The 25,003-nt window shown below is 37.0% G+C and overlaps 2 protein-coding genes across 2 annotated transcripts; both read right to left on the reverse strand.

Annotated features, from left to right (window-relative positions):
* Positions 1-5,305: 5,305 nt before the first annotated feature.
* On the reverse strand, positions 5,306-10,071 carry LOC132200116 (thyroglobulin-like). The gene is made up of 3 exons (XM_059625327.1): positions 9,544-10,071; positions 8,266-8,584; positions 5,306-6,155 (listed from the first exon to the last, which is right to left on the reverse strand). Exons 1-3 carry the CDS (start codon positions 10,028-10,030, stop codon positions 5,732-5,734), a joined length of 1,230 nt encoding a protein of 409 aa, XP_059481310.1. The 5' UTR covers positions 10,031-10,071; the 3' UTR covers positions 5,306-5,731.
* Positions 10,072-23,274: 13,203 nt separating this feature from the next.
* LOC132201101 (uncharacterized) lies at positions 23,275-25,003 on the reverse strand. The gene is made up of 8 exons (XM_059627010.1): positions 24,716-25,003; positions 24,501-24,663; positions 24,296-24,430; positions 24,074-24,242; positions 23,803-24,024; positions 23,626-23,749; positions 23,451-23,575; positions 23,275-23,395 (listed from the first exon to the last, which is right to left on the reverse strand). The coding sequence occupies exons 1-8, from the start codon at positions 24,886-24,888 to the stop codon at positions 23,310-23,312; spliced, it is 1,197 nt and encodes a 398-aa protein (XP_059482993.1). The 5' UTR covers positions 24,889-25,003; the 3' UTR covers positions 23,275-23,309.

Here is a 25,003-nt window from a genome sequence, read left to right on the forward strand (position 1 = left end):
TAAATTTTTCTCTTGAATCAAGGAGTCTGGTGTCAATTTTTCATGAGATCAAAATCATTACCAAAAAAATAATATTTCAATAATAGTAAAATAATAAACAATTGATGCAATCTTTCTATCAATCAATAATTTTATTATTTTTAATACATCCCTCGCATACTCCCATTAATATTTTTCTGAAGATCTATCTTTTAATTTTACAAGTTAATTTTTCAGATATGATTACAAAAATCATGCTACTTAAAGGAATATTAATGGGAATTTATAAAAATTTCATTCTCATGTGGTCTTCTTCTCAGAATCCGCATTCTAATTATTTTCGCGAGGCGGAAATCTCAATTGCCTGCGCCATCAGAGGGAAACGAGAAAATGCTTCTCTCTCTCCTCATTACGTCCATTAGGGCCGAAAATAACAATGGGACGAGTTTATAACAGCATCTTACAAGACGCAAATGCCACAACATCAACAACGGACGGCATCACACTGACATGGTTTTTAATTTTGCAATTAGCGGACCTTTCTCGCGATCTCCGGGGCCACTCCTCGCCGGCCAGATAATACAAAGGGCCATTTCTAAATCTGCATCCATCACGCGAAACGAAAATCAAGACGTTGTATGTATCTCTGTTATTTTATTCCCGACAACACGCATGTAACTCGGCGCGCTAATGAATGGAGCGATAATTTATTGAATGAGCGACGGAGCCGTGAGAGGTGTCGAGAGAAAGAATAAAAAAGTTTCTTAATTTCTTCGACTTATCGCCGCAGACGCATTTGGGGAAAGGCGGAGAGAGGTCAGAGGCGTCGGTGAGGTCATTGGTGCCATCGGGAATTTCACGCGCCGTCACTGCGTCCCTTTGTTTCGCGCTTATTAATTCAAATTAATTTATTATCGCATTGGACACGCGAAAATAGAATCTCGCGCCGCTTGATTATCTCTTCTCGGACACACATGCACGGGCCCGCGGCAACCAACCTTCGTTTTGGTGCTGACCAAACCCTGCTGATTATTTTGCAATCAGCGCCAAATTGTCTTTGCGAGAGTGCACATTTTACCCACACATTATTAATTATCATATTTTTTTGACCACCTATGTAGGTAGTGGATGATTTTTTTCTTCAGCAAAATTATAAATTAATTAATTTTTAATTAAAAATCATAAAAAAAAAACTTTAAGTTATGCTGATAAGCATAATGTTAGCAAGAATTGATTTTTTTTGTCTAAAATGATTATTCATTTTAGATCATGTTTTTAAAAAAAGGGAAAAATAATAAAATAAAATAAATTTTTTTACCAGGGCTATTTATAAATGTACAAAAAATGCCAAATACTTTTAGCGTAATCTTTGCCTAATAAGATTTCAATCAATGATCAAGATATAAAATCTTTTCTGGAGTGACAAACTAAAACAATTGAAGAGAAATTAATTAAATTAATTGAAAATCATTTCAAATTATTGAAAATCTAGTAAAAAATTAAATATAGTGTGGTGAAATAATATATTGTACCAATCAAAGATTAATTATAAAATTAATAAAATTTTTGTTCAAAACAGTTGAGTAATTTTCTGAACAGCTTACGCTAGGATAAAAAACCTAGTACAAAACCTTTTTTTATGAACTCTATCAAACACATCAAGGAGGGGAGGCAATTCATTTAAATAGGCAAATAAACTAATTAATTTTGGCAAACAGGAGGATTAAATTTTTAATTAGAAAAACGCCCGTGCGCCGGTCCAGCTGCAGTGGGTGAGGTCTTATTTAAAATTCACGGCACGCACAAATCAGAGGCAATTATTTATTTATATTTTTTTGCGGACTCCTTCTTTTTTCTCGTGGAACGTATTTATGATAATTCGCTGGCTCGCCGTTGCTCGTCAGCCAGATTGCAAGTGACAGGCGGTAATTATAAAAATGACCGGCTACCGGAGCCTCACTCGGCCCACGCACTATTTTCTGCTCGCGAGAGAGTGTGAGAGCGATTGCAGGAAAAAGAAAGAGACGTTGGCAGATCTCGAAACTTTTGAGAAGAACAATAGTCGGGGGTGGCGATGGGCGGCGGCGGCGGATGCGGCGTGGGAACCACCGCGGGTCCATCAACTTGGCACAGAGGTGCTAAAAGAGCTGAGCTTCGAAAACATCTATCTCGCCACACGCACGCAATCCGTGCCAAATTCAAAGATCGCCGCACGCAGATTTAGCCACAAATCTCGCTGCGGGGATTAATAAATAGACACTTCCCTTGGGTAAAGCCTACATGTGGGACTAAAAGACCATAATCTTTAATAAATAATTTTGTAACCTTACAAGATACACATTGAGATGATTGAAAATATTTTGAATTTGAAAAAAAAGGTCAAATTTAGAGCTTTTTTCCTTTTTTTTTTTTTAAATTTAATCCCGACTAATTTAATTTGTGATATTAAATTTCATGTTTATCTAATCAATCTCGCTTTACAACCTTCTACGGGACTCGCCGGAAAATACAAACGAATTAATGAAAGTAATTCCCTATAACGCTACGTTGAGCACTACAAAACCAACACTACTTATAATTTATTATATGACATTGAAACTACATTTTTTTAATTATTTCTATCTAAAATTAACTTAAATATTTTTATTGTGTAAAAAATTAAATATAAAATATATTAAAGTAATGTAAGTTAAAACATACACTTATTACAATATTCATAAATGTTAATCTTAAACTTTTAAATAATCATGATTAAGAAAAAAAATTAAAAATAAAAGTATAATTTGGAAAAATAAAGCATTTAAACAGCAATTAAAATAAAATGATAATAATTTGGAAAGTAACTGCACTCAGCGATCGCGGCGTGCCTTATTCCAAGGCAAACACTAAGAACTGCCCCCGCTGAGCGTGGGTCGCGCCGGGGCGGAGGCCTGGAGGCCGCTCGCGAAGATGAATGATCGGCGACCCCTGCGACCCCGTGCGCAGATGAAGGCATCATTCGCCGGCCGGCCACTTCCTGCTGGGCCATTGTTGCGACCATTGTTGGCCGAAATAATCGAACGCCGCCGTGAACTTGTTCTCTCTTGCATGCAGATGCGTTGCTCAAGATTGATCGCTTCATTTCACCCATTGTTCTGCACAGGCAGCGTGGATCAGAGAAAAGTGCTGGCTTTTTCGAAAAGGGCCCAATATGGACTCGTGTCAGTTGACGGCTCTTTCAGGGAGTGGTCATTGAATGTTCATAAATAAATACCCATTTTGAAGCCTATGATAATGTACTTCATTTTATTTTTATTTATTTTCAACCAAAGATATACTAATAATTATAATTTTTTTTTTAATAATTGTTTAATAATTTTTTTTTCGGCGAAATAAGCGAATATTTTTAATCTTGCTCATTTCGTTGATTTCGTTGAACTAAATTCTAATTAAATAATAAAAAAATGACGGAATTTAATATCTAACGATTTCAAATTCTAACAAAAGGTGAACAAAATTTGAATATTCTTGACCAAAAACATGATAAAATTGAGCCTTATTTCTAAATTTTACTATCACTCCGCATCCATGAATCCATTGATAATAAACAATTATTTTATAATTTATCTACAAATTAACTACTTTGTCATGCACATAATTTTTTTCTCAATTTGCTGGTCTTTGAAACCTTGCATCAATTACATAATATATATTATATATTTTTATGTTTTATTTAATATTGTTTCTTTTTGCTAGTGAATTTTTCCGCCACTTCCAACTTTTGAATAAGTGTTGTAAAAATTAAAAAAATAAAATTAATAATTTAGATGATAAAATATCATTTATATATTAAACTTAAATATAAGTGAAAAGTTATTTGCATATTTAGAATTAAAAACTTGAAAAATATTTATTTATAATGTATTTTTTTTTTATGATTCCTTATGTTAAAAATAATTTTGCTATAACTCATTCATGTCATATGGGTTGGCCCTTAATCCCATTTATAATTATTTTCTCTCTGATAATTTGCTGCTTGGGTCAACAAAAGTTGATTGTACCCATTAAAAAGGGTTAACAATTGGAGCTTAATTTGCTCTGCAAACGGCTATCAGGTTTATAAAATATATTCTAAATTACGCTTTTGTCCATTAAGGAGAGATTCAAAGTTCACGAGAGGGCGTCTTAACTGTTACGTCTGACCGGCGAATTCGCATGATTAATTGCCATGATCCGCCGCCGCTTTTGCGAGAGTGACCGGCCCGCAAGAAAAGAAAAGCGGCGTCGACGAGAAGAAGAAAAATGTAGAAGCAGTTTTGAATCAATTTGGCCGCTTGTGCAAATATAAATTACAGCGCGCTCTCTCCGCGCGGCCCGGCAGGGGCAGCCGTAAAGCAAGGAGAAAACGGCTTTTATTGAATTTTATATATTCCACTCTGTGCGAGAGCACAACATAATAATGATAATTCGAGCAATAAATATGTGAGCGCGCGGGAGAGCAATTTAATATTTAATTCGCCGGCTTAAATCAATTTAGTGCCGCGCGCGGAGAGCAATAAAGGGGCAGCACATGCGGGGCATAGCCATTATGTTAATGCAGCCCGCCTTAATTAACATAATACAAACACAAACAATAAAAATTTCAATAAGCCGCAATATATTTCATCTGTGTACACGTACGCGCGTGTGTGTGTGTATATATTTTACAATCTGGGCAATAAAGCACTACTCTTGCGCGCACATACAATTAAATTAGCTATAGTGTGGGCGGCGCACAATCGCATTAATTATCGTCCTCTGCACGAATAATAATTAAACATGTCGACCGCCAAACGGATCTTCCAATTTAAAATATAAAATCGCATTGTTTCGCGGGGCCGAAACACCGAAGCCATTGTACCGGCTAGCGAGCGCTGGACGTAGCAAGTAGTCCACCTGGGGGGCGCGTTCTCGGAACCGCGGCGCAGAAAAATTACCAGCCACCCATATTTAGTCCATCCTGCTCCCAGGTGCTCGCCGCTAATTCGCTTCATTGGCCAAGCACGTGGGGACTTTCAATCGACTGCTATTAATGTAGCAAGTGAATATAAGTGGCTATTCTCACTGACAATGATAGCATTTAATTATGTACTTTCAATAAAATTTTATTGACAGAAGAATTATGGTCTAAAGCAAGGCGCAGTCAAAAATTGTAAAAGTTTTTTTTATCAATTAATACTCATTTTAGTCATTTTTGCTTTCTGAGTATTTGAAAAAAACAATTTCAAAAACAAATTTTCAAAAAGCTAGGTTTTATTTCCCAAAATTAAGAGTATTTTTACTAAGTTTAAGTTTAAAAAACAAAGTAAAAAGAGAATTTTTTAGTGTTAAGTGACGTTGACAAAAAATTGGTGTTCCCTTTGTTCGTGGAAAGATTTTTAATCATTTTCGTGACACATTGACATTTCCGTTGTACACCTAGTTGTGTTCAATAAATACTCTATCTATCTATTGACATGTATATTGATTTTAATAAAGGCTTGAAGCAGAAATTTAAACTGGTGGGTACAAAAATTAAAGACTACATGAGAAGCGTAGATTATGGTTTGTATGAAATGGAAACTAATAATTTTTATTGAAACATTTATTTTCAATAAAATTTACAATGTAGAAAAATGTGTTAATCTATAATTAGGGTCATAATTTACTTCAATTGTGCCCAAAATGAGCTGAAATGAAATTTTCAATGATACCAATAAATTAAAGGACATTATTTCACACACAAATTATTATTCTAGCAGCACGCGTTATCTTTATCATAGCAAGTGAGTTGGTCCAGATTTTCTTCAGGCACCTCTTGGTCAATTTGCGCGCCGTGTTCATTGACGCAATAGCAAAGCCCCCTGACGCACTGCCAGGGCTGGAAGTTTCCGTTGAGACAACAGCAGGGCAAATCTGGCGACAGGCTCGACTCGGCCTCGGCGTTCTTCAGCAAATACCGCGTCCTGGCGCAATGGCAGTTCATTTCGCGTGCCAAGGCATCAGAACGGCCCACTCGGAAGTTCTCGATTTGCTCTCCAAACTCGTCTGAGCAGAAGAGCTCTTCATCTTCAGCCTGGACGCGTTCATAGCGACCGTCCAGCCCGCAATTAGGCAGCTCAGGGAACAACATGACGCCAGCGTCGCGCAGGGCCTTGTCGAGGACTAGCCTGTTGTACCTATCAAAAAATTCAAATTTATGTTTAAAAACATCAATAACATCATACTTGAAGATGATAAAATATCATTTTTATAAAGCTATTTCAACAATGTTCTTAGAATTATATTCATTTTTTGGACATTGCTACTTAAGAAAATGAATATTTGAAAAACATATAAAGATTATTTTTCAATATTCAGGAGCATTAAATTTTTGTAAAGTTTATTTTATTCAAACGTGTAATGTGCGATTCTTTCTGTTCTCACACCCCATGCCCAAATTTGAAGTTAGCCGATTGAGATTTTCACAGCATAACAACCATGACTTAAAAGCAACACCCCTAAATTTTTTTGAAAAAATTTCCAAAATTGCGGGTTTTATGGGACATTTTGAAAAAATAAAAAAACCTAATTTTCTCGCGTTCTATTGATCGTAGAACAAAAATCCGGGTATGGTTGAATTTGTCTTGACGATTTCTACAAGTTTGCTGTTGAGTAAAAAGTTGTAGGTCAAAGTTCAAGGTCATTTTTCATGACCTCAAATTTTCAAACTCAAATTTGAAAATGGGCCGCACGTTTTAAAAAAATTTTGAGATTGCCATTCGATTCCTCATGAAATTTTACATAAAATATGTCAAAACTGGAGTGACGTTTTTCTTTGTTAAATTTAAAAATAAAAAAGAATATTAAAAAACGTGGTTTTTAGTGCCTCCGCAGGCAGGGTCAACATTATGATCGCCTTTAACGTCGTCCCTGATCATTTTAGGTAAAAAGTGATAATGACAAAAGTTGATGCCCACGTCAAGCCAAATCGAATGGTGTATATATTAATGGTCTTTGGTGACCTTCAGGTCAAAGGTCACCCAAGTCGGTGACCTGAGGTCACCTGATCTAGATGTGTGATACGTAATTAAAAAGGTCTCGTTGAGAGAATAATTTTGGTCACCAATTTTTGGTCTGTACCTCAACCACAAACCGATTAATTGTGATTTTCATTAATTCAATGCACAATTTTCAACACAATTAATTTTAAAATTATAATTAATTGGTTTGTGGTTGAGGTACAGACCAAAAATTGGTGACTAAAATTATCCTCTCAACGAGACCTTTTTAATTACGTATCACACATCTAGGTCAGGTGACCTCAGGTCACCGACTTGGGTGACCTTTGACCTGAAGGTCACCAAAGACCATTAATATATACACCATTCGATTTGGCTTGACGTGGGCATCAACTTTTGTCATTATCACTTTTTACCTAAAATGATCAGGGACGACGTTAAAGGCGATCATAATGTTGACCCTGCCTGCGGAGGCACTAAAAACCACGTTTTTTAATATTCTTTTTTATTTTTAAATTTAACAAAGAAAAACGTCACTCCAGTTTTGACATATTTTATGTAAAATTTCATGAGGAATCGAATGGCAATCTCAAAATTTTTTTAAAACGTGCGGCCCATTTTCAAATTTGAGTTTGAAAAATTGAGGTCATGAAAAATGACCTTGAACTTTGACCTACAACTTTTTACTCAACAGCAAACTTGTAGAAATCGTCAAGACAAATTCAACCATACCCGGATTTTTGTTGTACGATCAACAGAACGCGAGAAAATTAGGTTTTTTTATTTTTTAAAAATGTCCCATAAAACCCGCAATTTTAGAAATTTTTTCAAAAAAATTTAGGGGTGTTGCTTTTAAGTCATGGTTGTTATGCTGTGAAAATCTCAATCGGCTAACTTCAAATTTGGGCATGGGGTGTGAAAACAGAAAGAATCGCACTTTATTCAAACGTGTAAATAACTTGTTTCTGTTGGAAAGTAACATAACATCCAAAATGGAAAAAAATTCCTATATAAATTATTATAAATAAAAATAATAATTTAAAGATTTTCATTTCTTGTTTGCGGAATATTTTCTTCCCTATAGAGCTTCAACTAATTTACTGATAAATTTTCAACCTCGACCAAAAAATTTTTCTACTTCCTATATAAAATTATTAGTCTCTCACTCTTTTTTTACTCTTTTTAATATATATAATGTACGTCATCTCATCCCCAAAAAGGAAGCAGTCAAGAAGGACGTACGCCGTCTTTTTTTCCTAATTCCTGAATGCAAAAAATAAACAAAAACCTTTTGATTTCGCAGGGTCGGGCCCAGCTAGCCTTGGTGTGTCCGAGACTGGCGTTGAAGCAGTTGGGACTTTTTACGTTGAGAAGGGCGACGTGCACGCGACCGTCGGACACGATGCCCCCTTCGCGGTCGATGCACACGCAGTTGCCGTCCACGCATTGCAGAGGGTCGTAAGATCCGTCCGGAAGGCAGTGAGCGAAGAAGACGCCGTCGCCCAGCCCGATCTGGGCAGCATTCCACGCGTCCCTCGAGCATCCGCAACGCATCGTCGTCATCAGTTCCTGTGAACTGAACAACACCTCCCCGAAGAGCCGATCACCTGAGAACGTTGAAGGAGAGAATTTTATTATTATATTATATCATGATTTTTTTATTGTATAAAATAGAAAATTTTAACTTGTGAAAATAGGAATTTCCGCATATTCCATGTAATAATACTAATAATGAATGCATACACTTTTCAAATCAAGCTTTCCGCTTCAATTATGAAGGTTGTTTTCATTAAAGATAATTTAAATATATCTGGATTTAATTTTTTAATGTTAAAGGTGTGAAGTGTTTTAATTTTTGTATTAGTTTTAACATTTTTTTCAACAAATGTGCATAAACATAAAATTAGTTTATAATAAATTTTATTATTAATTATTTTTCAAATTTTGTATTTTTATTTAATGTATTCAATTATTTTCATTTCACCGCTCTCTAGATCATTAAAAACAAAAAAATATTCATTTTAGCTTTATAATATAAAAATTTTGTAGTGTTATCAATTACATTTTAAAGTAAATGCTGAATTTCGAGACAAAAAAGTTTTGAAGAATGAAGGTTATGTTATTGTACATTTAATTTTTTAAATTCTAATTTATAAAAAAATATATAATAAAAAAAATTTAGGAGGTTAGAATAAAAATAATTGATAAATATTAAAATGAGTGTATGTTACATTGTTTTGCATAATTAAATAAAAATTTGACTTGTATTTTAAATGATTTAGCATTTTGATTTTGTATTTTAAATTATATTGAATGAAAGAATTTATTTTATGTGGCCAATAAAAACTTAATCAATGAGATATTGAACACACATTGATTTCTTAAAATCCTTTAAGATAACTTCTTTTACTTACTTAAATTATATTTTTTTTTCCTTGCTCCGTTTATTACTTCCATGCAATTGAATGCATTCAATATTTTAATGAATAGATCAAATTTTAGTAAAAAAAATAATTGGAAATTCTTTTTTCAGTCGCCACTAAAACTATTTGAGTTTTTATCCCACCTTTCGGACTTGTGCAGTAACAGACAGAACCAGGGATGCACGTGACGGTAGCGAACTGGCCCCTGTCGTCGCACACAGGCCACTGCATTAAGTGTCCGAGTGTCCCATTTTCCTTCTTCTCATCGTACTCGTCCTGTTTGGTGTGGCACTCGGTGTTCATCCGCTTGCACGTGGCGTGCTCCTCGTCCTTGTCCTTCATGCACGTGAGTCCGCCGCCGCAGATGAAGGACGCGGTCGGCTGTCCCGGCTGTCCGATGTTGCATGAGGCGTTTTTGGGCAGGTACGAGACGCAGTAGTCGCAGCAGCCGCACTCGATCGGACTGGAAAAGATGCGGCCATTGGCAACACACTCTGCCTCCAACTTGGGCGTGCACTCGTTCTTGGACAGCCACTCTTGGCACACGGACGAAGTGCACCGCAGGTCAAAATCGACCGAACTAACCCCGGAAAATAGCAGCAACGTCAAAATGAACTTCAAATTTGACATTTCGAAGCAACGAGAATGACAAAATCGAGACAGGGAAACGAATGAATCTTTATCAGTTGTAGGGATTGATAATGGTTTTTATCACGTTTGAAATTCAACGTCACTGTGTCGTGACGCTTTTACCATTATCAGTCTTTTTACAGTAACCATGGATTAAGAAGGACCATTTGTATGATCATGACTCAATTGCCTTTTGAAACAGCTAGGCTGATTAAATTATTATAAACATATTTGTTTCATTTTTATTAATTATGAAACGTAGTTAACAGCTTTTTGTTTTGAAGGCATAAAATATTATTTATAAACTTCAATAAATTTAATAACGTAGTTTTCATACTTTCGATGCTATTTTAAATTTTTTGCTTAAATCTCTTTACCGAGATGTTCAATAATAATTGCAACTCGTCTTGGAAAGTGTCTTTTAGAATTTCATAATTTCAAACTTGTTTAAGATAAATTAATTTTTATATGATTGACACATCTATAATGATATCCGATTTCTTCTAAGGCTTGAACATAATTTCAAAGGAACAAAATAAGTTGAAATTTTGGAATTTGAAGCAGCAGAATAAAATACATAAAAATTGGTCAATTAAAATAAAAATGACAATTTAAAATGCTTTACAATACCCCTCTTGAGCTGCATTCAGTTGACATCTCAAGTGATCTTAATTAAGTTAGATCGACAACCCTTTTATTTTATTTCAACAAATTAGTTACTTTCACATAAAGTTGCTTGTGTTAACTTCTGAACAATTTTCATAGTCTAGAATTCAAGAAAATCTGATTTTTTTAAATTTTTTATGTTAATTTAAAAAAAATTAATTAATCAAGATTATGAATCATTTACTTACGTTCTCTATTCAAAAGCAACAAAATAATAACCCTTAATCTACAAAAAATCAGCATTGAAATCAATATACGGGAATTGTAACAAAACTGAATGTGGCGCGCGTCATTTAGCACTGTGGAGGCCATTTCATCAGCATTGGCCACAGCGGGATAAATTTATTTTCATCATTTTGAGGCTTTAAATTTGAATATTACCCAAAATTTCATCATAAATATAATTATCTCCCTTCCATTTAATAATGTCAGTCAATAGAATCACTAAAAATGGTATAATTCGGCCGAAATCAGCGAAAAACGAAAAACATACCTCCTACCGCTCCATGCGCTCCTGATACTGGTTGGAGCTAAATACGCTCTTACTGCCCCTTTTCTTGCTCGTTTTAGCTCGGCTAGCTCGCTGCTGGGCTAACTCTGAGCTTGCCATGCGCTCTGCTTGTGACATTACAAAAGCGTAAAAATTGGTTTGGGAAGATTTTTAAAGGTTTCTGTTTTGATTAAAATTTCAAGAATTGTATGATCTTCCCAAATATTACATAAAAAACGGTAATTTTCCTTCAAACAAGAGATATATAAAAGTTTTAAGTTTATCCCGGTGGGCGGGATAAATATAGCAGGTAACAAAAATGCATCAATTAATTAATTTATTAATTGCTTTACATAAATTTTAACGTATCCTAGTTATTGAAGTTGATTGAAGTCAACTCATACATGGGTTAAAGATGTAGTATGCAACAATTATTTGATTTTAAATTGTTTTAATTCACATTAATAGTGATAAATTAATTCCTTCTCACTAAAATACTGTTTTTAAATTTTGAGAATAAAATAATAAATCGTCTGTTTATCATGCAACTATTTAAATTTGGTCTTCTTGGAAATTAATCAATTAAATCAATGCGGAAGAGAAACTCAATAAACTGAAATAATTTACTAATTAAATTGTTTAAATTTTAGCACAGAATGTATCACTACAGTTCTCAAAGCTAATGATAGATATTTTTGGTAAAGAGCCCTTCAATGATTTTTTCGTATTTTTTTTAATTGATATATGATTTTAATTTGATATATATTTATTAGTTCAAAAACATATGTACATGTACATTTAAAAAATTAGTTTATTATTGTATAAAAATTTTGAAGTAGCAAGTCCAATATGTACTAAAAAATCAGATATATTTTGCTTTTATTTATATCAATCAGAAAATACCTTTCAAACTTGTTTGAAGTTTAAATATTAAAGAAATCTAAAATTTAAAACAAATTTCTACCGTAACTTCTTGAGAGAGGAGCTAAAGAGGATTTACGAGCGCAACCGCCAGCCCAATTGCATGATCCAATTCAGTAAATCTCGCGTTTGCATGTTGGTTGGTCTCTCTCTCCATAAATTGTGTGCCGGAATCCAAAGAGCGGCACTCGCGGATAATAAAAAGGAGCACCTCTGGTCTGCGTACTCGTGCGGTTTTGTGAATTGTTGGGCATTGTCTTAAGCAAGGGAATTTCTCATATTTTGGTGTCGGCGCGGCGGCAATAAATAAAAGCTGCAATTTAATATTCGCGCTGCGGCCGAGCCATAAACAAATCAATAAAAAGCTGCGCGCTGAATATTATACACAGTGCATTTCACATTTGCTCTTTATTTTTACGAGCTGTGTAATTTTCGAGAAGTGGGGCGGAACCCGAGTCAGTTATTTGGTAGTGAAATTATTATAGCAACGCCCAGCGACCTGTGACCCCCTTGCTCCGACCCGAGCGGGGATTCGGAATTAATTATCGCGGGCGAGCGACCCCGGGGCCGAAGGGCGGCGAGACACACGCGCTCGGCTCTGGTTACGCCGCTGTCAGCCGCGAAACAATCTCGTAATTATCGCTCTCGCCGCGCGTGTAATTTCCTCTAGAAACACCTCCGATGATGAACGAGCAGGCGAGAAAATTGAAAATGAAAAGAAATGACGCCAAAATAGCTGCGTGCGGCTCGTTACTCACTTTTCGTAGCTGTGGGAGGACGAACGGCCGCCAGGTTCCATGAGAACGGAAAAAAATCTCAAAAGCGGCCTCCACCGGACGAACAAGAGTTATACGTTTTCGCGGTTTTGTTTAGTTTACGCCTTTGCTTCTCCCCTGTGCAAAAACGCGTGATTTGTTCGCCCAGTAATTTATGAGAATCGTAAAATTTACACCTGAGATGCTCTAGGGTAGAATGGATCTTATTGTTAGTTCCCTCCACCCTGCGTCTCAATATCTAAATAAAATATATATTTAATTAGAAAACGCAAAACTGGTTTCATTTCTAACCTGGGTCCTTTTTAATTTATTCAGATAGAGATATAGGCATGAATGGGCATGGAAAACTGTACAATTATGCTGCATTCAAGTCCCTCTGGGGTCAGTTTATTTTTCATTTTAAAGTACGTTCTTCAATTGTAAACCGTTTTTCCTCTATTCAAAATGTTTGGACAAATAAATCTGAATTGAACAAACAATATTTTGTATTTATCAAACATATAGGTGAACAAAAAACAAAATAAATAGACACACACACATTTTTATTGAATACAATAATTAAAATAAAAGTCTGAATTCACATTATATTGAAAATTTTCTTGAACAACATGTCAAGATAATTGAAAGTAAAATGCAGAATAAGAAAGTTTCAGGTTTCAGCAGCATCTAATTTATCCATTATATTTTTCTTAATCCCAATAAAAGTTAAATATTAAATTATATATTGAAATTTAGTAGCAAATAACAAATTTAATTGTAAAAAAATTTAATCTAAACAAATAACAACATTCATTGTTATTCCTTTAAAATTAAAATCTATTCTAAAAAAATTTAATTTCCCAACTAGGCAATTTCAAACAGCTCTCTGCAAAACTAGGAGCCAAGTGGACATTTGAACTCGAAAATAATAACTCTGCCGTCACTGCGTGCATAATCAGATTTTGGGCCAGTCAAGCTGCCGTTTGGCGCTAACTAGATTTTCGGGTCAAAAGGCGTCTAATTTTTCACGGCCGAGTGTCAAGCGTGGTGCCGAACTGGGAGCAGGGAGTCATTAAAGGGACGCCCTGGTGGGCCCACCGCCGACCAAATTGTCTCATTAGCGATGCGCACGCCTCAATCAGGGCCGAGCAAGTCACAGAAAACGCAGTCGGAGCCAACAATGGCCTGACGTAATTCATTTCTCTCGACGGGGTTTTATTAATCAGCTCAGAGTTGGGTCCAGCTTGGCCACAAATCACGTGGGAAATGCGCTCTTTTGCTCGCAGATACATCGCTCTCGTTTCGTCACCCTGCGGGAGTCGGTCCCAAAGTTGAAATACATTATTTTACAACTCTGCAGAGAGGAGCGGGGAAAATTATGGCCCAATTATTAATAGCTATAGAAGCTACGGGGAAACACTAATCTTCAAATCTCTAAGCGGCACTTGACAGATTTGCAAATTTAAGTTCAACAGGGTTGATGAGTTAGGAAAAGACATCAATCATTATAGAAAAAAATTTGAACCAAAACAAAAAGATATTTGGTCGTTTCTCAGAGATAAAACATTTTGTACCGTCTTTTTAAGAAAATCTGTATAAACTCTGCTTGCCAGATGTAGGAATGAAGAAACTAAAAAGGAATGTTTGAATCTTAAGTAGGCTGATCATTAGATTATTTTTAAAGTTTGGTTAGTAAAAAAATGTTAATTAGCAGTAAAACAAGAGGAATCGGGGTTTTCATCACAAATGAATCCAAGCGTGTCGAGCTAATTTCTCAGAACAATGCAAAACTCAGACACACAAAGAAATCACAAAATGTTTCATCGTTTCCCCAGCACGTGCAGCTCTTGATTTGTACAACACTTGCGAGAAATTCTGTATGATTACCACAGAGCATGTAATTGAAACGCACTTAACACGTGCAGATAATTGAATTTTGATGTTCTCTTAACACTAATTACCGATTGTTCTGCTCGAATTTACGACGCACCGTTTTTCTATTAGAAGCAGAAACGAATTTCAAAGGGGTGGAATGCAACAGTTCGCACCCGAAAGTCGAGCGGGTTGCATAAATATATCAGATTACGAGCGTTAACTGTTTGGGCACGAACTGTCACTGGCAGCAAACAAACATTCAATTAAAAAAGCCATTATGCGGATGTCACTTTCGGGATTTAGTCCGGGGGCCACGACCCGCTAAATGGGTCGCCCGAGCGCCGGGCCATAAATCACGCGGCGTGCAGCCCACCCACGAGAAATCCGACGCCAAATTCCGCGAGCCACTTTCTAAATGACTGCTCGAATTTCAGGCAGAGCCCAGGTGCTCGAAATTTATCGCCGTCAGCTGCGGCGAGAAAATAATCGCGAGGGAGATGACCAATTTCTCCCATTCATCACGATTTTCGACTTCGATGGAGAAGAAATTTATATGCATTTTGGACCAGGAAGTTCTGGGTGTTGAGGTCTTGACCCGTGGTTGAATATTTTAATGGAGACCTCAGTGAGTGAGGCGACTCCACCCACGAGCGATGACAGCCCCGGTTCCTGTCATTGTGTGCCTCTGGTGATGAATGGGCTCCGACTTTTTTTTAATTTGAATTTATCCCGACGCATAATTTACCGACGGGCTGGTCCCGATTCATCTCTCTTTTTTATATACATTGCAATGAAAAATTCATGGGCCCATTTTAAATTTTAATCCGCCGATTGGAGGAACAATTAAAAGTTGAGAGACAATCGGCGGGGGATTGTAAATGCTAATTCCGCAGAGGATAATTCCCCGATTTTACATATTCATTCCACTCTCTGCGGCCGCCGATAAAAGGGACAATGCTAATGCGAGAGTGAGCATTAATTTATAAAGTGCGCAATTATCGAGTGATACTGCGGCGAGCAGAGACAATAGTACTCGCGATCGGCAACGCCCTGCGGTGCTCAACACGGCGGCACTCGCGATGCACGAAGGTCTTTAGTGCATGTTATTATTTTATTCGATATACATTTATGAGAACGCGCGAGTTTAGGCGCATGCAACCGCCGCTATTAACTTCTTGACTGCTCCACGTCAAGAATTCTCTTTTGCATTCAACCGCCACAGCTTTGACTCATCTGCATTAGCCAGTATTGGGCACTGGATCTATTGGCTCAGGATTGAATTTTAATTACAACTCAATTGCAACTCTATATTTATTTAACATTTTTAAAAATTTTTATTTTTTAGAAGAAGAGTTTAATTGCTTAGTTAGGTAAAAAATAAATTCCGTCCATACGCCTACAATGAAAATAAGTAAGAAAATTTTGATGATTAGACACATTAATCACTTTTTTTATCTTAAAATATAATGCAACACTAAATTTACATTTATAAGCAACAAGTAGTTAAATTAATTGTTTTTGTTTATTTATTTGTAAGAAATATATTTATTTTTAACAAATAAAAAACTCGCAGCAGCCCCTTGCTTGTTATTCTTCACATCCTTGTTGTATTGAAATTGCTAAAAAGATTAAATTGATATTGACTGAAAATGAGACAACTTTCGTCAATAAAGCATCTTTTACTGTAAAAAAAATACACTCCTTGATTGGCTTAATTCTAAAACGATCCTAGAATCAGTTATACTTCATATAGTTATTTTATTCTTCTTGAAGATAAAAATATATAATATGCCTATAACAATTTCAAATGATTGCCTATTCATCTTTCGCAAAGTGGACGTATGTGATTTATTTATTTTATTGCAAAATGACACTCGCTGCGGTGAACTCTCGCATGCAGATGAGAAGGGAGCGGAGCAAACGCGCATTTGAAACGTCAGTGCGATTTGCATTCAACTTGAGCAACAAGTTGCTCAATAATTTACGGCTCAAATTAATAATCGACAGCGGCGGCGCGTATGCAAATGTTGCGTCTGGGCAGAACAATTTGATGGGTTGACACTCGATGGCTATCAGGCCGATTTATTTACGATCGCTCTGCTAAATGCTTGTCGATCAGCCGTGTTATTATTGTTATTAGCGTAATGAGATTGAATGGCCGCGATATATAATAAGCGGCTAAATCATTTCAATGAGTTGCGCGATCTAACGAGTATCTTTTAGAAATACACCAGCCATCGACGCCTCTTTTCATAAACATAATGCCAGGTTAATAATAAAAGACTCAATCTCGAGTGTGGGACTTCTTTTTACCGGGCTTTTCAGCCGCTTTTTGCCGCTCAAATTAATAACGGGCTGAATTTCTCGCCGCGGAAATTGCTGCACATCAAAGCGCTGCACTCCGACACATTACATTATCCAGCCAACGAGCTGCCGGCCGCATTGAAGAGCTGCTAATTTATTCCCGCGACGAGATCGACCGCAGCAATCAGCCGTTTCAGATGCAAGTAACAATATCAGAGCGCGCAAAAAACGGCCACTTTCACGTTAACAACGTTGGAGAGATGGAAAGGTCGAGACAAAAAATTCATTCAACGAGAGACATTTCAATCAAATTAAACCAGCAAAGCTTGTTTCACTTTCAAGCTAAGCAATCAAATTGCATTAGAATTTAATTTTTTTTTTTTTTAAATGCAGTTTTCTTTGGAAAATTATAAATTTTTAAATAATTTTTGTACAAAATATATAGTTTAAGCTTCAAAACAGTGACGTAAAAAATTCGCAGCATGTAATTTCGATCTCCGTCCATAACTCAAAGGCCGCCGATCCATATCTTTAAAATCGGTTTGAATTATCCTTTAATAACCGGCCTGTGAAAAATAGTGCAAAATTCAATCAGTCTGGCGGTGGCATAAATCGGCTGGGCGCCAATTTGCCCGCCGACGTGTGAAGAGGACTCGAGACGAGGCGAAAATCAATTTATTGGCTCCAAATTAGAGGCGTGATGGATGGCTGACGTATGCAAATTAATCGGCTATTAGCGGCAATTGAGTCGCTGATTAAAAGCACATGCAAATCAGCCGAACGCTAAACGCCGCGCTAATGACAGGCCTCGCTGGATCTGGAGAACACAAAACTGAGTGAGACTGACCACAGTCGCAGGACGCACGTCGGACACCATCTAGCGGGCAGGTCGGCAGCCTTTAGTATGCTAATTTTCGCACAATCAAGTCCCATGGCAGGATTACTAAAATTGTGTCAGATAAAATATTTCACTCTATCCATTCATTATTTTTATATAAAATTAGATCTTGAAAAAAATATATTTACCACAAAAATAAAAATTAGTGGTGATTGTTTCGTATTGTAACAAGTAATGCTAGTTAAAAACCTTCCTTAAATGATTTTGTTGAATTTGATAAGTTCTCTAAATTTTAGATACCTTATCGTGCTTCAAGCTAGTTTCTGTCTTTTTTTTTGCTATCTTCCGTTCTGAGAAAAACAATTATATTTCGACGAATGGCACCTGACTAAATAGGATACAACATGAACCGTTCCATTTGTGACACCTCATGAAAATGCTAATCGGATTGCTATCAGCCCTCGTCAGAAAATGCGTTAGACACAGCGGTTCTGGAGTGTTTCTCGGACTCATTTTCTACATATATAAATTTTTTATCTTATTAACGACATTAAAGTCTTAATCCAGCAACTGGATTCCAATTCTCCACTCGCGTGCCTCGCGGCTGTTTGCTTTACAGATTCGGCGGGCGCTGCACAATGAGGTATGGCATTCCTTTTAACAAACCATAAAATTTGAATGTCACACTGAGCAGCATAAAAAAGACCAATACATATTAATAAATTTGTTAAAAAAAAATTAAAAAACAGGTTGACACTGGTTTTCTGGTGACTGTAGTCACGTTGCATTTGTGAGAATAGAAAAACAATGGATGTACTAGCAGTGCACAGAACTGGGACATTTTGCCACCACTGGAAACACACTGGGGCCCAATTTTGTTTCACTAGACTTTTTCCTCCTTTATTGCACTACAGTTTTTGGAAACCAGTATGAGAGATAAAAATTATTAATAAAGTTTTCTCTAAGAAAATCTAAAAAATAGGTACAATTTGAACCACTTGCAGCAAAGTACTGCCCGCCTGAAAGAAATTTATGGTAGTTTGAATCCAAAAGGAACCCACACGGAGTTTACACGATTGCTTCTTTGGATCCCTGGCTATAGGTCTAGGAAACCATCTAGCAACGCCTGAGAGTCCACTGATCATGGTTCAAGGCCGGAAATTTAAAAAATGCAAAATATATTTTATCATAAATTTTAACTCTTTTAGGCGCTTCGCACAGTTTAGACTTGAGTGGCCACAATGACACGATTTTCTTGCGAGAGGCGAGGGAGCAGGTCGCCCAGATAATTAAGTCATGGTTGTCACCGTGAGAAATGAATAAACTCTCGAAATCAAAAGGCCGCGGCGAAATTACTTAACCCAAATTTCACGCAGCGCGCCGGAGATTAGAAAATAAATTCGGTCTGCATTCCGCGTGTCGCTTGACACACACGGCGAGAGCTTCGTGCATATTCACGAGTTATAAATAAAACGGCAGTGCCAAAACCCATTTGCATTCGGTAATAACACGTAAGACACGGGGCATTTCTTAGCAATTATTTAAAAGAGCACCTGTGCCGATGAGATTAAAAAGAAATCTTCGGTCGAAAAAAAAATGTGACGGCAGCAAAATCATATGCTCCGAAGTATTTTTTTCGTCGGCGACTTGATCCAGCATAACTAATGACCATCTAAATTTTATGGATTTGGCAATATTCAAATCGAGCAGCAACGAGGAAGAGATGTGGAAGAAAGTGCTGGTCACTCTCTGCGGCTCGAAAAGTCTTTTTCTCAGCGGTCAGAGCGAGTGTTTGGGCCCGCGGCTACTGCTGCTCTCCCCGTTATTAGCCGGCCATTGATTTATGGACGGCCAATTTCAGCGGGGCCTGGACACGACCTGGCCCTTCTTGTCACTCGGCTATTAGCCAAAATTCGCTGCGCGTCAATTAGCCCGTCTCTGGAAGAACCGAGATGGAATTTAGCGGCGCATTGACACGCTTCAACGATAAGATAGATAGGCGAAAATTACGTTGAACAGCTAACCCGTCTCGACTTTCTGCGAGATAAATATGCTGGTTTCTGTTAATTGTCGGAGAGAGCCAGGCTAAATTTATCACACACGGTGAACACATTACTGATTTCCTTTGATTTGGTCGGATTTGGTGTTTCAACTTATATATTACGAGATGAGAAAAAAAAATCAGGAAGTTTGTAGTCAATTGATTTTGCCTGTTCTCATGTCTGCCGTTCTTTAATTGTTATGATCATGCGGTAATTTTTAATTTAATTTATTCTAGATGATAACGATTATTTTTTTAATCTAAAATTTAAATACTTGCTTATTTTTTTAGATGGTCTCCTATTTCTATTTGTGGTCTTTTTAAATATTTATTGTTTTAAACAAACAAAGGACTTCACGTGTGAAAAATTTCTATAAGATCTATTTGTACAAAATTATTTTTTTGAGAAAATTCAATTAAGTTTAATTTTTTTAATAATATGTAATCAAGAAACGCAAATTAAAATCATTCACTTTATGTAATTTTAATTTTGTTTCTTTACGCACTCAGCTCGGTTCATGTTTATTATAAATTATTTATCGTTTGCAGAAACAAAACTTTTTTGCTTATGTTATAACAAAACTAACCTTAATAAAACTTATAAAAGTTAAACAATATTAAATAAAAATATAAATTAAAATAAAATTAAAAGGCCCAATAATGCCAGATGAAAAATAAATTATTAAAAAATTAAAAAAGGCTTCAATGAAAAACTGTTGTTGCTAATGCTCAACTGATTTAGTGTTATTTCTATAACCTGTGTTTAGGAATTCTTTTAATACATTTAATAAATTTGCTGCTGGCTGGGTTTAGTTTTGCTCACAGCTGACGGTATTATTGCGAAATTTCAGATCGTATTTCATTTCTGGCGAGCCGGCAAAAAACCAAGCTAATTTTTCACGGCCCCATTGAGGCATCTCCACTTTTTCTGCAGTCTTTTCGCCTTTTTATCGGCGCTGATCAAATTGCAGGCAGCGCGAGAGAGAACGCACAAAAAAGCGGCGCGAAGAATGCCTTTGAGAACCGAGTTGCGCGCGCGTTTCAAAGTTTTGGCCGCGTAATCAGAGTTTGTTTCACTTTAATTAATTGGTATGTGCTGGCGAGAGCGAGGGCATTTTTTGCTCTCCACTTAAAAAGCCATTAATTGACTCGAATTCCTATGATATTTTATATGAGAGCGAAATAAAAATCCATTTCATTAATGAAAAATTCTCCATTATGTATGAAAATTCTAATGATTAAAATTGATATAATGATGATGTGAAAAATGATGTGTGACGAACTCATGTAATAATAATAAAAAGGAGCTCCTGCCTTTCTTTCGGAGGGTGCGGTTGGTGTGGAAATCGGCTCTGCAGAGTTCATTGTTGCGAAGCACCCCATTAATCAGGACAGAGGCTGCGGCCGTCTCATTAAGTGTCGGGCCCGATTGGGCACAAATAAGTGGGCGACACGTGTAATTACACGGGCAGGGAGACGCGTCGCTGCTCCTGGGCTTGCTCGATCGGACGCGCGCCTTTATTTTATATTCAGCGCAGCCCACGCCGCGAAATGCGCACCTCTTGGGCCGTAATTAGAAAATGACCAGTCGAATAAATCGGCTTGATTAGAAATTCCGTCGGTGAGAAATTACACGTTCCGCGCCAGGGGCGGCGATTCTTCATCTCTTGTACTGCGTTATATTATATTTTACACCTTAACAGGTCCATAAAATTTAAATGGGCGATTGCTAATTTCGCGTTTATGCTCCTTAAAAGTACCGACTTTTCATTTAAGGCCGGGATCGATTGCGTGCCCTGCTATATTGAAATTCGCGCGGGGGCCATAAATTTGCTCCCACTTGCGTAATGATTGTGTTTTGAATTACTAATGCGCTTGCCTTTTTTATATTGATCAAAGGAAGAGCTGAAGATTTATGCAAGAGAGTGCCTAATAAATCAGTAATTCATTTCTTATGTGTTATTATTTTTTCAATGTGAGACCGACGTAGAAGTTATAAAAAGAGCAGATGGGAAAACATTAAAATATGCATAAAATAAATCACTTTCATAAAAGGAAGTCAAATACATCAAACGGCCAGCGTAAAAATATCAATCCAGGTTTTGTATAACAATCACAAATATCACAATGAATTTTATCTAAAATGGGAAAAATTAAAAAATTTATTAGGGTAGAAAGAATAGCTCATCATTAAATAAAATAATAAAAAAGCGCTGGTATGAAATATTCAACAATTTCATTTATAAGATTCATACAAATTTAATCTCGCAAGATTTTTTTTATTTGAAAAAAATGTTAAAAAAAAGGAAATAGCTGTTTCCGTTACTCTGTGGTCATCTCACACAGCTCACACTCCTTTACAACAATTTTCGCGCTTGATGTCTTGCCTATCATTGATTCAGAATTGGAATTTCATAGAGAGACACGTTTTTCTCAAAATCAACCGCAAACGGCGGTGTGAGAAAGTGTGTGTGTGTGCGGCGAGGAAAAAAGCGGCGCGCGCGACATAATGGGCAAAACCGCAGTCTCACGAAAAGCGGTGGAATGCGTGCGCGAGGCGTCCGCACCGCGTAATTGACTTGTAATTCCACAGGGGGGTGGGGCCGCAAGAAGTGGATGGACAGGGCGAGGCCCCCGAATTAATCACGGTGCCTGCATTTGGACCTCGGCGTTGGTGGCGAACCTTGTGAACGCCTAGGATGCGACAGACAATAAATCCTATCTCGAGAGTTTTGGCCTTTTATTACGGCGCATAAATCAAACTTGTGACACTTTTTACCAAATTTTTCTTCGCCAAAATTAAAGGGCGGGATGGAATCCTGACGGAAATGCAAAGTTCGATTTTTTTTTTAAATTCTTTTAAGTGAATAAAGAGAAAATGAGTTTGATTTAATTTTCTTATTAAAAGTAAACAAATTTGAATAGGAAACATTCAAATTGAATTCAGCAGCTGCAAATTGAGGCGGTGGTTCTGTGGGCGGAGTGCCAGGCGTTGGTGGCCGCACACCTGCATCATTGTCCTATTATCACCATCAGACCACGCAGATAACGGCCTAATTTATGCTTCTGCAGTGCGACTTGTACACTCGCAGATTATCTCGGGCACAGTCAAAATTCGGAGCACAAAAACAATGGGACTGAGGCTGCGTGTGTGGCAGGAATTCAATTAATCAGCACTGCTGGTCTCATTTTTCCGAAACTCACACCCATTTCTATATCTTCATTCGCTCGGACAAATAAATCAAGAGAGCATTAAAATGTATTTCTAACACCACAGGAACAAAGGAGCAGCCTCCATTGTTTGCTGCTCCAAATTTTGACACCGACGAGATAATATCGAAAAATAAAATATTGTGTTTGCTTCCTTTCTTTCTTCCTACCTTGGCGGCTTACAAGAACGGCATGCTTTGATTTGAGCTGAGCAAAGTGTCTGCAGTGGCAATGCTGCTCTGAGTGGCTTCACTGCCAAAGGACACTGAAATTTTAATTTTTTTATAGTTTTTTTTTTAAATTTTGTACAGATTTTATACCTGTTGATCCACCAGAAACTTTCTTCTTTTTAGGAGAGATCTTAATTATCTTCTTCTTGTCCACATGAGTAACAGTTTTCTTGAACAAAGTCCTGCTATTCCTTGAATGAATGTACTCGTATCCCCTATTTGATCATTAAATTAGTACATTATTTTGAACATTTTTCCTTTTTACTTTGGAGGCAAAAGAATACTCAATTCTGCAGGAGTTTTGGTTCTGCTTGAGATGGCATAGCCCTTTGGCTTTTTGGTCCTGTGCTTAGGCAGCTGCATGTTTTCCATAGCAATGGCTCCATCGGCTACAAAGAAAGTTTACATTCAAAAAAGAATTCATTTAAAATTTTAAACTTACTTGGCAAGGTTGAGACCGACATGATGGACCCTGGGCCTCTCTTGCTGCTTCCATTTTTGCTGACAGTTTGGGGAAGAGAAATGCTGAGATTGTCAAGAGAAGATTGAGGCCTCTCCATTGGGAGCTCAAGAGTGTCCTCAGCTTCCTTCCGAGACTTGGAGATGCAGATCTTGCGAAGGTGAGTGGCAAGATCGTAAGTCGGCTCCAAGTCACCAGTGAAAACTAAAAAGTTATTTAAATTAGCTTATATTTAAATTTAAAAAAAAAATACCAATGGAATCATTGTTGTTGTATTCCTTCTCAATGGCCGCCAGTTCTTGCAACAGGGGGGACTGGAGTAAATTCTCAACCTTGTATTTCTTGCTGATGTCCAAACCCGATGGCAAATTGATCTCCACAAACTTGGAGCGAACCAACTCCACGTGCTTCTCAGAAACCAGCTAAAAAATCTCTTTACAGTAAAATTAAGGCGGAAAATAATATCTGAAATTACGTCAATTGGGCTGATGCAAAACTCAAAAGCCTCCCGCTCGATCAGCTTGCAAAAGATGAAGACATGCTCCTTCAATTCCTCCCTCACACAGAACTTGACCAATTGGTCTAAATCCACCCACTCCTCATGAGTGATCTGCAAATGAAAATTAAATTACTTATAAAATAAAAATAAATTATTTTGATGAGAATTTATTTTCTTATACCTTGAACTTGCAGAAATCTTCTCCAGGTTGCTTGAAGTAAACGCCGTAGAGCAAATACATGGCACAGAGTCGCCGAGACAGCGAGTGCGGTGGCAAAACCATGTCTTTGGCCACGAGCAGCACCAATTCGGCGTTCTCGAGGGCCGAATCCAGGGTTGGACGCCTGAATGCAAATCAAAATACATAATGAACGCTGGCGAAAAACCACTTTTTACCAGAAGATCATGGAGAAGCGCATTTCCTTCCACACCTCAGCGAAGATTTTGTAGTTGAGGAATTTCAGATCGTCCAGGCGATTGACCAGTTCGTGGCAGTCGTGCATCAGCAGACCAACGAGGGTCTCGAGGTTGTTCTTTTCCGCATTGATACTCTGGCAACTCTCAGACATGATTGCAAAATGCGAAAAAAAACACTGCTAACTGCAGAATTCAAATTTCAGATTATGACTGAATGACTGTACAGTTTACAACTTCACAGTTATTTCTTATTTTACACAAATACAC

The sequence above is a fragment of the Neocloeon triangulifer genome, unplaced genomic scaffold, assembly GCF_031216515.1.
Source record: "Neocloeon triangulifer isolate White Clay Creek 2 clone unplaced genomic scaffold, ASM3121651v1 ptg000014l, whole genome shotgun sequence".
In the NCBI taxonomy this organism is placed as follows: domain Eukaryota; kingdom Metazoa; phylum Arthropoda; class Insecta; order Ephemeroptera; family Baetidae; genus Neocloeon; species Neocloeon triangulifer.